Source organism: Aethalodelphis obliquidens, unplaced genomic scaffold, assembly GCF_003676395.1.
Source record: "Aethalodelphis obliquidens isolate GAN/ISIS:26980383/991018 unplaced genomic scaffold, ASM367639v1 scaffold8, whole genome shotgun sequence".
Classification (NCBI taxonomy): Eukaryota; Metazoa; Chordata; class Mammalia; order Artiodactyla; family Delphinidae; genus Aethalodelphis; species Aethalodelphis obliquidens.
The window spans coordinates 22,891,069-22,903,404 of NW_020837952.1; the positions used below are offsets into that span (position 1 = coordinate 22,891,069).

Below are 12,336 nucleotides of genomic sequence, written 5' to 3' on the forward strand. Positions count from 1 at the left end.
TTATTAAATGTGTTAAAAAGGAAACAGAGGTAGAATCCCACGTTTTAAAGCACTACTCTGTAAGCCAATTCCACACAATTAAGACATTTTTATGTCACATAAATACTAATACAGCTTCAGTGAACTAGATAAAATAACGTTCAGAGATCCATGTTAATCTAAAAACCAATCAATTTATGGAACTGTTGTTCTCTGCTTATAACCATATTTGAATAAAAAAAAAATTTAAGCATTACTTTACAGGTGATCATATGGGATTTTACCATTTCTAGAGAGAAATAGAGAATTTCTTGGTAGTCACTGCCTGGGCTAGAGAATACTATAAACTGAAAATGTAAAGACAAAATTCGAAGGGCCTCAAAAACATCTATAGTTAACTCAGAGTATAATCTGTAGAACTAGGGAATTCCTTTCTGTCTAGTCTTCCAATAACAAACATGATTTAGCAGAGCTTGGGAGGTTGCTCTTAAAATGACACATTTTACAGGCCATCATGGCCTAAGCATTGAATAGCCTACTCAAAACATCTTTACTCTCCACTCTTTCAAAAAAAAAAAGTATATACTCATTCTTTTTTAAAAACCACCCAAAATATCACCAGTACATTTTATAAAATTAAATGCAGTTTTATTAAGGATTTCAAATTACATATGTCAAATTTCTAGAATGGAATAGAACCATTTTGAAACTGGAAAGATGGCATAGATGAACACTGATATCCCTTGAAACTCCAACTTTATTTAAAAAAACAATTCCTCTGCAAACCATATTCCCCCTTATATAACAAGATGAAATAGTATCTACCTCTTCACTTTGGCAACAGCTATTTCCTAAAGGAATAAAAAAAAAATAGTGATTTTGCTACTTCTTTAAGTTCATTAAAAATGGGATTCTATCTTTAGATTAAAAATTTTAAGTTCAGAAAAAGCTGTGTTCAGGTGAGCTATGGGTACAAAAGAAAAAAAAAAGTCACAGAATGTCTAATCAAAACAACCAAAATCATTTTGAAAATAAAGAGGAAAAACAGGTGTTTTCATGGCATTTTCCCCTTTCCCCCCCTATAAGCTACTGCAATTGGTTAAGGATTTCCAGTAGTTAATAATATAGAAGGAACTCTAAGGCCTTCCTATAATTACAACCCAATTAGTCCATCCTCACTGTCAAAGCTTTAAAGTTCATCCGCAAAAGTAACAGTAATTAGCCTGAGGTATTTTAAACGTGGCTCTACAGTCTCTAATTTAATGGCATTTCCCCCCCTCTAAAAATGGTCTTATTTCTACTTTAGTCCCATGATATCTGCAGTATTTACTACAATATGGTCATAATTAAAAGAGCTGGAAAAAAAATTCTTGGACCTTTTCAAACAGTTGCTCATCCATCCACTTCTATTAAAATAGGAGCCACACAAAGATCTGCAAGGGTTGCCTGACCGGATCCAGAATAAAGGTCCTTAATCTTTGTTTTCCAGTTTAACTATCAGACCTTGGTATAAATAAAATGCTGAATATCACATACTTGTGGTACAAATAGGTCCAAACTTTTGAGCTTTTGATGAGACTGAGAAACATTTCATAAAATTTAACTTAATATGCCTTAACACATCTGTGAGGTAGTTAAGTAAACAGTACTACCCATTTTAATAGATAGTAAAACAAAAGGCGTGGGTAAATGACACACTCATACTTTAAGGAATAAGAATTGGAATTAACTGTAGAGGCTTGGGGCCTTTTGTCTAGTTCTGACCAAAGGAAATAAAATTTATCCTTTTAATCTTTCTATTAAAAACATTAAATCATTTAAGATTTTGTTTTCTTTTTTAATACTCTCTCATTAGTAGATGTAGTACCTCTTCCAAAGTTGGCACCCTTTTCAATAATGCGGTAAACTGGGTACATAATTTAAGCTAGGCCTCTGCTTCTACCTGAATTAGTACAAAATTAAGACATTATCTCTGGAGAACTAAAATTATATTTGACATTTTTATTTTAGGCTGCAAAAACAAAAACGAGCAAACAAACAACAAAAAACTTGAAATAGGCTTGTCAAATGATGTAAATTCATCCTTTCCAGGGAAGCAGAAGGTAGACCCTACCACAAAGAAAAGATGCTTAGTTAATGGAGGTTAAATTTTAAAAGTACAGTTAAAATAAAAATAATGAGACTTAACTTCTGAAAATACTAGGTTTTATTCACCTCCCTGTGGTAACCAATAACCATACTATTAGTTAATAAGATTTCTTTATAGTAACTGTCACCTGAAATACAAAAATCCATTAACAATCTAAGTTATCAGGTGTGGTCTTACTGGAAATTCTTAACCATATACTTGTCTTGACAAGTATTGTTTTTTAAATGATGAATTGTCTTAGTATAAGTCACCGTATTTCTGTAACAAAGTAATGAAAGGCACAGCTAGTGCAAGCGAACTTAAACCCATTCAACTACCCACTGAAAAAATACTTTGGTTCTTCAGGAAAAAAATTAGCAAGACAAAAAATCTGGTTCATTTCACAGTTCTGTTCATTTTCATAACTGTAATCTAGTAGTTACAAGATAAAAATACTCCAGGAAGAACCAAATATGTAGCAATGAACAAACATGCGTGAGAGAATTTGTGCATTCAATGTATCTGGCAGAAAAACTAGTTAAAATGCTAAGTAGAACAAATTTGGTCTTTAAAATATCAGTTCCTTTCCTTTAAAAAAAAAACTTGAGTCTACCAAGAAAATACAAAAACATAAGGCTGTAAGTAAATAATAGTTGTGTTTAGGCTATTACAGTGCAGGTTATCCTCAAGGCCACATACATCCTGCTTCACTGCTGCTTGCACTCTGCTGGGTTTTGATCCTTCTGTTAAAGGAAAACAACAAGTCAATCTATCTTTTTCTACCTGCTTCAATTTATTTTTCAATAGTAGTTAACTATCTTAATTATCACATTATCTCACTGTTCTGTCAAAATTTCTGCCAAATTTAAAAAACTAAATGATGGCAAATTATTTATTCAAATATTACCAAGTCACAAAAATGCTAAAAAATAAAAGCCCCAATTTTACATTGTAGAATGAACTCCATAAAGTGAAAACATTAAGCTATCATCTTAAAATAGCCAAGCAATTTGTTAAGTCATATTACCAATTATTTTTGCCTTTTAATAGATCAGTTATTCTAAAATACTAATTCCATTCATATTTAGCTGTTAACCCCAATTCATGCCTATTAGAATATTTGATTTTTTTTAACTACCCTCTGTTACCTGCTCACTAGGTTAAAGTATCTTCTGGATATTTTTATAGCACAAGCAAATGAATAAATACATTAAAGAGAAACCAGAAGTTCCAAATGAATTCTGATAACATACTAAGCATTCTGTGGGAGATAAAGTCCACATGACAACTTCCCAGGAATAAGAAACTGGGACTCTCAGATATGGAGCAAAGAGATGACTGGGAGAACCTAGGAGTATTGCTCCCCTATTCCTGTGCACTCCTGCATTCAGATGATTTAAAAACTGACCTATGTTTATTATAAGCTTTCCTTTGGGGAGAAAACAACCTAAAGAACACAAGCAATAAGTAATTTTAAGTGCTTCTAAAAAAAACATTTAAAAAAAATGCCCAAGATAATGTGCCATTAAAATAGAACCTAGGGTTATTTCGCCTGAAACTAGGAAAAATAAAGGTCAGAACCAAAAATAAACGTTTCTTAGGAAAGGTGCATTGAAATTACATGTACTATTGAAATGCCAGTGAGGAGAGATTTATTAAAGACTTTAATAGACTAAAATAAACTTTACATTAAGAAACACTAACTCATATTTAACCTGCCTTAAATTTAACAGAAAGCAGCACTAATTTTGCTCACCTTTGGGTCATAGTCTGGATCATTTTCCTCATCTCCTTCTTCTTCCCCTTCCTATATTAAAGTTCAAAATGCATCCATGAAGTAGGTACATAATAGGAAGAAACGGCTCATAATGTAGGGAGAATTTAATACAAGTTACTCTATAAGTCAACAGATTTTCATGATTACAGAGTTTGGTGACAATGCAATTTAATTTGAAAGCTTCTAATATGAAAGATTTCCCAACACAACTTGAGACATCCAGACAGGTTTTATTGAAAAGATTTACTGCAGCCAACGTTGAAAAAGTTTACTGCAGCTTTTGACTTCTTCAAAGAGCTGATAACCCTGCAGCAGAACAGAATTATTTGAAATAAAAAAAATGTTCTGAGTTTTACAATTTATTTATTGAAACCTCATACATACATTGTTTGGCTGTAGAATTCTAAAACCATATTTTTTTCCAAAAACTTTTTTATCCCATATCACAGAGTAATGATTTATAGCAAAGGAATACATAAGTCACTCAATTTGCTTCTCAATGTGTTAAACAGAATTATTTGCTCATTTGGTAAACATTACCTCATCCGCTTCTTCACCTTCTTCATCATACTAAAAAAGGGAAAAAAGGAGACATTTGAATGACACTAACAAACATCTGAAAGTAGCAATTAGTTAATATCCACCATTGTATCCCCTAATATCTAAAGAGAGGAAAAAATACATTCCCTATAGTGACTGATTATAAATTAAAACAAGGACAATAGCTTCAGGAATCACCCAGCTCAGTGCCATTATCTAAACCTGACACTTTAAAAAATTAAAATAAAGAACACAGTACAATCATGGATGAAGTATGATCAGATAACTATGACTGTAAATATTACTTGCCTGTACAAAAAGGACCTAAAGGCTATGTGAATGATTGCCATTTAACAAGAAAGATATACAAAATATTTGAGAGCAGCCTAATTTTACCTTAATCGTTACTTAATATTCCTATGGATAAAAATTCCATGCTTCCTAATAAAGATTTTTATCAGTAGTAGAAAATGTACAAGGTTACGTTTTGTTTGGTTAAAGATGTGTAATGGATTTACAACACTAACCCAACATAGTAAAGTTTTACTACTTCAGAGAAAGTAGCCTTCCTAATAGCAGGAAAATAAAAACTACAATAAATGAACCCAAAGATCCTAAAAGGACCTACTTAATTCAAGGAGGTTATCTAAAAGGACATAAGTAATCAGCCTAATTTTGAATTATTCTGTCTTGCTTTTTAACAATTGCATCTATTCATTAAACCTCTCACCAATCCTGACTATCACACCCTCATCAAACGATTTCACTGCTGGATTCAAATTCACTCACATCATCATCATCATCTTCAATAGCTTCTCCAGTAAAGTATAACACTGATCTTGGGATTATGCGCTCACGTAAAAAGTGACCAATTTCAAAGTCCGCAGCAAGGATAGCTTCAGCATCGTCATCCTGTTAAAGAAAAATAAAAGCACAGGATTTAATAACTTATTTAATTTGGCATATGCGAGACTTGGATTTAAATCATATGCAGAAACTCTCAACTTCACTTTTAACTTTAAACTTTTAAAATTATCTTACATGTGCATGATCAAATAGTCTCTACATATGCCCTAGGTTTACAGGTTTTTAATAAAAATAAGTTTAATAAAAATAAGCAGGCCAGTATACATACTGGTTATCGCTTAAGTTTTCTCTAGCTTAAAAGTTACAAAAGCAACTTTGCTATATGACTACAACTTTCTTTTTAAAATATTAATTACTGAAAACACCAACCGGAATAACAGCAAGAAAGAATCTCAGGCTTTTCCAAATAACATTATGTATATAGCACATAAGACCAGAGAAGATCATTTCACACTTCCTAAAAGACAGCATCCAAGTGTCTGTGTAATGCCAAGTGAGATACTGTCCTACTTGATAAAGACTAAGTCAATCTAGGATTTCTACTTAATGGCAAAGTACAGCACAGAAATGCTGTTGATATTATTCAAAATTAAAATCATTCCATGATACTAAAGTTCTAGTTCTGTGATACTAAACACTGAGTAACTACTCTGTGAATTCCTGAATGTTTATTTTGATTCATCAACATAATCCACTCTAACAACAACAACAATAAAACACCAAAGGGTCGTGGGGGAAGACTTTGAAGGAAAGAATTCTAATCACAGGCAGAGGTGTTCTATCCATAACTCAAGATTGTGTTGGTACCATCAATATTTCGCAACAGGCTTAAGCCAAATTCAAAACTGAACTAGCCTACCTTGCCTGTGTAGATTTCTTTAAGGCTGTTCCTCATTCCTGGCTGTGTGCTAGGCACATTTCACAGTTTTCGGCTATATGACCACATATATAAAACCAAATTTCCATCGGAATAATAACCACACAAAGAACTCTAAGTACAATCTGGTTAGTGTTTAGTAAATAGTATAAATGATTTAATACATTCTATTTTCAATAAGGAAGAAAACTAGTCTTGAAAACTTGAATCCCTCACAGCAGTATTTGCAAGTCTCAGAAGAAAGGACTCTCTTTAGCCTTTCACCATTTCTCAGTAGAAGCACCAAAAGCTATTTTTTTTTTTTTTTTTTGCGGTACGCGGGCCTCTCACTGCTGTGGCCTCTCCCGTTGCGGAGCACAGGCTCTGGACGTGCAGGCTCAGCGGCCATGGCTCAGAGGCCCAGCCGCTCCGCGGCATGTGGGATCCTCCCGGACCGGGACACGAACCCGTGTCCCCTGCATCGGCAGGTGGACTCTCAACCACTGCGCCACCAGGGAAGCCTCAAAAGCATTTTAAATGGAGTAATTTTTCACATGCGTAAAGGTCTTCCTCTATGCATTGCCAAGCCTCAGAACAAAATACTAGTAGCAACTATTCTACTCCCTACATTTAAGAACCAGTCCTTTAATTTCATATTTAGTAAACAATTCAACAAATAAATAACAATTCAGCTTACCAGATCTCCACTCTCAGGAACTGCAAAATTGAGAAAAGAAATTCAAATGAATAAAAAGTAAACAAAGCTTACAATAAAACAACCATAAATACCCAAAGTAAAACACTATTTACCTTCAGGAGGGGCAAAAAAATTAAAGAAAGAGTCATTAGAAACTGTTTTGGTCACAGTACGAACTGTCCCACGTCCCTTGTGTTTCTGCTTCTTCTTAATGGTTTTCAAAGTGACATTCTTCCCTTTTTTCCAATCTATCTGGCACCTTCCAAAACAAAGGGGAGAGATGGTCTATCACAATTAACACATTACTTTCAATTGCTAGGAAAGCTGAGATTTTTCTAATTAAATTTCTATTTAATTTCAAATTTAGAGGAGAAATTTGTGCAGCTTTTTGTAGCAGTACAAAGAGAAAATTTTTATTTCTAAACAAACTTTTTCAATAAATATATTTACAATTACCACAAACTCACAATAAATTTAAATGTACACTCCTTTGGAAAAATATCTGTAATGGTCTATGTAGAATTCTAGGAAAATGAATAAGCCCTTCTCAGCAAACGTTTTACTGAAATGTTTGGAGATAAAAATGTATGTATGTACTAAGCAGACACACTAGAAGATACCAAATATCACAAATCATAAGTAAAGCAAAAACAGATATAACACTCTGTTAAAGTAATAAAATTAAACTTACCCTGTACAACCCATAATTTCTGGTCCATCAAAAGAAAAAGGATCAGAATCATCTGGTTCTGACCTCATCCTATATGTCTTTGTCAATACTTCATTTGTGAAATATTCATTGGGTTCAAAGTGAAATTCTAAGACAAAACTCTTAAAAAAAAAAAAAAGAAAGAAAAAAAAAAAGAAAAATCATAAAAAGTAATTAAATTCCTACATGATAAATTTCAATGCTTCAGTAAATAAAGCTTAATCTATGATTTTTATAAACATATAAAATCTTAAGTGACAAAGTCCTACTCTGGGAAAGAAAGGGTCAGATAAATCCCGAAGTATCTTAAAAGCAAAATGTGGCACAAAATAAACTGATAAAACTTAGTTCAGCTAACACTACTATTTAGTAACACGTTTATGACATAGGTTAGGTAGAGCTGAATAAACTGACCAACCCCCCACCCCCCCCCCCATCTCCACAGAGAGGGCTTTAAACCTTAGACTAGAACCTAGCTTGACAGAGAAAAAGCCCAACCGTATCACATGTAATATAAGAACTAATAGCCTACAGAGCCTTTGCCCATGCTTTACATAATATTGATGGTTTTGGAGAGAAGCCGTTGGCTGATCTTTCATAATGGGTAAGTGGGAGCCCTCTAACATTTTTGTTTTATTTAATTCCCAGACACATGTCTTTTAATACAGAATAAGCATTTTCTTATTCATGTTCCTTTGCTATTATTTTTATATACATTTTAATCTAGGATCAAAAATTGACTATATTTCAAAAATAGTTTACAGAGGGAGGAAAAGGAATAAATACTGCATCACAACTGTCAACATCCAAACATTTATTTCCTACCATCAATTAAGTAACAGTTTTAATTTCTTCCCACTGCCATGTCTAACCCTTGAATGTCACCTTTCTTTAGAAAGTTCCATTTATCTACTTGTAAACAGCTAATGCTACAAAATTGAAAATATTTCAAAATTTTTACCATAGGCTGACCAGCATCTGAGAACTTCACTTTAATATCTTTCAAGTGCTTCAGAATAGGTTCATCATGTTCCTTCAAATTAAAAAAAAAATTAATTTGATAAAAATAAGAAAAAAAATTAAAATGAGTATCTGAATGGCATACTAGTGTTCTGTTATTAGACAATAAGCACTTAACTGACAGACATTTTATTGTTCAGTTTTATGTACTATTATGAACCATAAAGACTTAATTCTCCAGGTTATGCCTTATACTGAAGCTAGTTTACTTAGTTCTACTTTCTATCACCATTGGCTGAAAAAAGGTGACTAAATAGAGAACTACATCATTATACAGACTGAATGGGCTGAAAAGTTCAAAATCAAGTCTAAATAATTCATGTTTGCTTTAAAAATGTTTCCAGATCTGGACTTCCCTGGCGGTCCAGTGGCTAAGACTCTGTGCTTCCACTGGAGGGGGCACGGGTTCGATCCCTGGTTGGGGAACTAAAGATGCATATACCACACATGTCGTGTGGTGCAGCCAAAAATATTTTTTAAAAAAAGTTTCCCCAATCATTAATTGCTGCCTTTTCCAGCTGCTTGTTCCTTTTCTACTTTGCTAAAAAGTAGAAATGCAGTAAGCAGTCATTGTTCTGAGACAGTTTCTTTTTCTTGACATTAACGTCCAACAATCACAATACAAGGTAACAAGTACTACAATGCAGATGATAGCGGCTCAAGAAATGATTCAGATTAGGAGAGGCAAAGTTTCCCAGAGAAGGTGACATCTGTGTCAGTTTCCCAGGGAAAAATGACAATTGTTAAAATAGGTAAATATTTTTACAGTATTCTTTTAAAATACAAATGTCCCTTGGAGTAGTTGTTTCAGACTGAAAAGGTCTCTGGGGTAGGACAACTGAAACTCCCCCATCCTACCACCACACTCCACATCTAAAAACAGAAGGCACAGGGATATATGAGAAAGCATCATACAGTGAGATAAGCAATTACCAAAGGGACTATTTCATTATCTAATTTTTGAAAACAAATTATAATTTATTTGATTACATTAATCAGAGCTGCAATTTTCCTTCTACCAATAACAGCTCTTTCAAAACAAAGCAATCATGGGAATTCCCTTGTGATCCAGTGGTTAGGACTCCTCGCTTTCATTACCAAGGGCCCGGGTTCGATCCCTGATTGGGGAACTAAGATCCCACAAGCCGCATGGCGTGGCATGGGCCCTCTCCAAAAAAAAAAAAAAAAGAAGAAGAAAGCAATCATTCTATAAAAATCAATAATAAAGAGACTAGTCATCAGAGCCATTTAAACTTCAAAGGTTTACCCTTTGAGGTAAACTGGGTTTTTTATGAATAAAATTACCTGAACCATATCACTGAGCAAGTCAACATTCTTAAAAACGGTCAACCAAAATTCAGGAATTCCTTTGGGGTCTTCTTTTTCTTCATCCTTTTTCTCATCTTCAATCTTGGCCTTTTCTTTTAGCTCCTCCTTAATAAAAGACAGCATTCATCATTACTGGATACCCAGATTAGACATCTTGATAAAATTTTTCACATCCCCTTAACTTGCATGCAGTGGCAGAGAACCCAACAAACCCTCAATGACTAATTTTAACATTTAGCCAAAGAAGTTCTAGTCTAATTGTGTAAACACTGCTGTTACCCATACCAGACCTTACTTCCATAATATTTCTACTACCATACCCCTTCCAAAAAGAAAGCCACTAGGACCATGAGCTGTAGGAAAAAAAATTCAGCTTCATGGGAGAGAAGAGGAAAAAAAAATAAGACTTAAGCACAGTAAAGAGGAAAAGCAAAAGAAATATAAACCCTGTCCATTGCCTCACCCATTGGTGCTCTTAATCAAAATATATTCTCTTAATCACCAATGTTAAAACATCAATGCTGGAGAAACAGGTCATGTAACAGAGCACTGGATTTGTATCACAGCTCTGCCATCTATAAGTTGTGGGCAGGACATTTAGAGACCTCCATTTGCACTTTAAAAATGGGAACAATCCTTTTGTATGTCATCATGAAGTTCAAACGAAAAGTTTATATGAATCTATAAACTTTAAATGCTATAAAAATGCAAGGAAAAGGTGAATTTGGGTACAGGTGGAGTTGGGCTAACAGTGGATCATCTGCACTCACTATCCATCTCACAATAAAGATAATTATTTCCAAGGTATAAAAACACACTAAATTTAAGTTAATACCAACCGAAATTTCATCTTCCTCATCTGGTTTCCATTCACATTCTTCTTCTGTAGGTTCATAAATGGCATTAATGATCTCAAATCGCTAAAATGATTAAAAACAAAAACTTGCATAAAAACACTGGCATCGAAGCTAAAAACTAGATGTCCCTCATTAAGAATGCTTAAAGATTTAATTAATTCATACAACTTGAATTGTTATTATCGATAGTTCTCCCAAATTCCTCTAATAACTATTTTGCTGACAGTTCTAACAAAAGTTTGTTTATATTTCCAGAGCTTTATTATCTTCTTGAATTTTACATTAAAAAAAACAAAGTATTAGAAAGCATTACCTTATCAAATAGAGGTTGATAGAGAACAGCATACTTTCTTTCAAGATCATGAACTTCCTCATAGAACTTGGCTTCTATCTGTGCACATTTAACTTGAAGGTTTTTGAGAGCATTCACGCGTCTTTTAACTACCCTAGGCAAGCTGAAAGGTTAGAAAGCACCAGTTATGTAGCATCACAGTAAAACCCAAGTAACACTTCTTTTAGCATACTGAAATTGAAGCATAAAAGTTAGTAACAGCTTTCCTATTTGAAGCAAAAGGTACATTCGAAGTAATTAAAATTCAAGAAATATAAATACACAGACCTCTTGACCATAAAACATTTCAAAAGAGGAAATTTAACCAGGTACAGTAAATTGATAAGAAAATGTAAACCGTATCACCAACCCTAAATCTTTCATCGTAATTAAGTTCAGCACTGGGCTCGTCAGTGCTGGCATCTCAGTTGTAAAATGCAGTCTAAAAGTTAAAAAGTCACGGACTGGGCTTCCCTGGTGGCGCAGTGGTTGAGAGTCCGCCTGCCGATGCAGGGGACACGGGTTCGTGCCCCGGTCTGGGAAGAACCCACATGCTGTGGAGCGGCTGGGCCCGTGAGCCATGGCCGCTGAGCCTGCGCGTCCGGAGCCTGTGCTCCGCAACGGGAGAGGCCACAACAGTGAGAGGCCCGCGTACCGCCAAAAAAAAAAAAAAAAAAGTCATGGACTAACCATCCTAACAATAACCTGAATAATTTTTAAAAATATGTACAATTGAGGGAATTCCCTGGAGGGCCAGCTGTTAGGACTCCGAGCTCCCATTACAGGGGGCACAGCTTCAATCCTTGGTCAGAGAACTAAAATCCCACAAGTAGCACAGCACAGCCAAATTAAATAAATAAATTAATAAAATATGTACAGCTGACACTTGAAACACAAGTTTGAACTGCATGGGTCCACTTATATGCAGGTATTTTTCAATAGTAAATACTAGAGTACTACACAGTCTGTGCTTGACTGAATCCATGGATGGAGGAATCGCAGACACAGGGGGATGACTACTGATTAACTCCTGTGTTATTCAAGGGTCAACTGCATATTCACCTGTGTCAATTATTAGGGGAAAGAAGGAGAGCATATGTGTTTTTGGAAAAAGAATGGTATCCTACACCGTTATTTTCTTTTTAGTCTCAGTATTTAATTTGGAATTTGAAATTACATTAAATAAGTATGTAAAATTTTATGAAGAGGGGATGTAGATTTTTAAAATAACAGCTTTTCTAAGATA

General features: G+C 34.2%; 1 protein-coding gene across 6 annotated transcripts in view; it reads right to left on the minus strand.

Annotated features, from left to right (window-relative positions):
- Window positions 1-718: 718 nt before the first annotated feature.
- NAP1L1 (nucleosome assembly protein 1 like 1) overlaps window positions 719-12,336 on the minus strand; it is a 34,204-nt gene continuing 22,586 nt past the window's right edge. For 2 of the 6 annotated variants that reach the window (XM_027107066.1, XM_027107071.1), the window contains 12 exons: window positions 11,073-11,214; window positions 10,742-10,822; window positions 9,879-10,007; window positions 8,515-8,586; window positions 7,536-7,675; window positions 6,958-7,103; window positions 6,845-6,864; window positions 5,214-5,336; window positions 4,425-4,454; window positions 3,864-3,914; window positions 2,779-2,850; window positions 719-2,088 (listed from right to left, as the gene is read on the minus strand). In XM_027107066.1, coding sequence (XP_026962867.1) covers window positions 2,815-2,850; window positions 3,864-3,914; window positions 4,425-4,454; window positions 5,214-5,336; window positions 6,845-6,864; window positions 6,958-7,103; window positions 7,536-7,675; window positions 8,515-8,586; window positions 9,879-10,007; window positions 10,742-10,822; window positions 11,073-11,214 — 970 coding nt within the window. In that variant the 3' untranslated portion in view covers window positions 719-2,088; window positions 2,779-2,814. Of the gene's footprint in view, window positions 2,089-2,167; window positions 2,851-3,863; window positions 3,915-4,094; window positions 4,191-4,227; window positions 4,455-5,154; window positions 5,337-6,844; window positions 6,865-6,957; window positions 7,104-7,535; window positions 7,676-8,514; window positions 8,587-9,878; window positions 10,008-10,741; window positions 10,823-11,072; window positions 11,215-12,336 lie in introns of those variants that run through there. The other 4 variants (XM_027107068.1, XM_027107067.1, XM_027107069.1 and 1 more) reach the window with 4 other exon arrangements.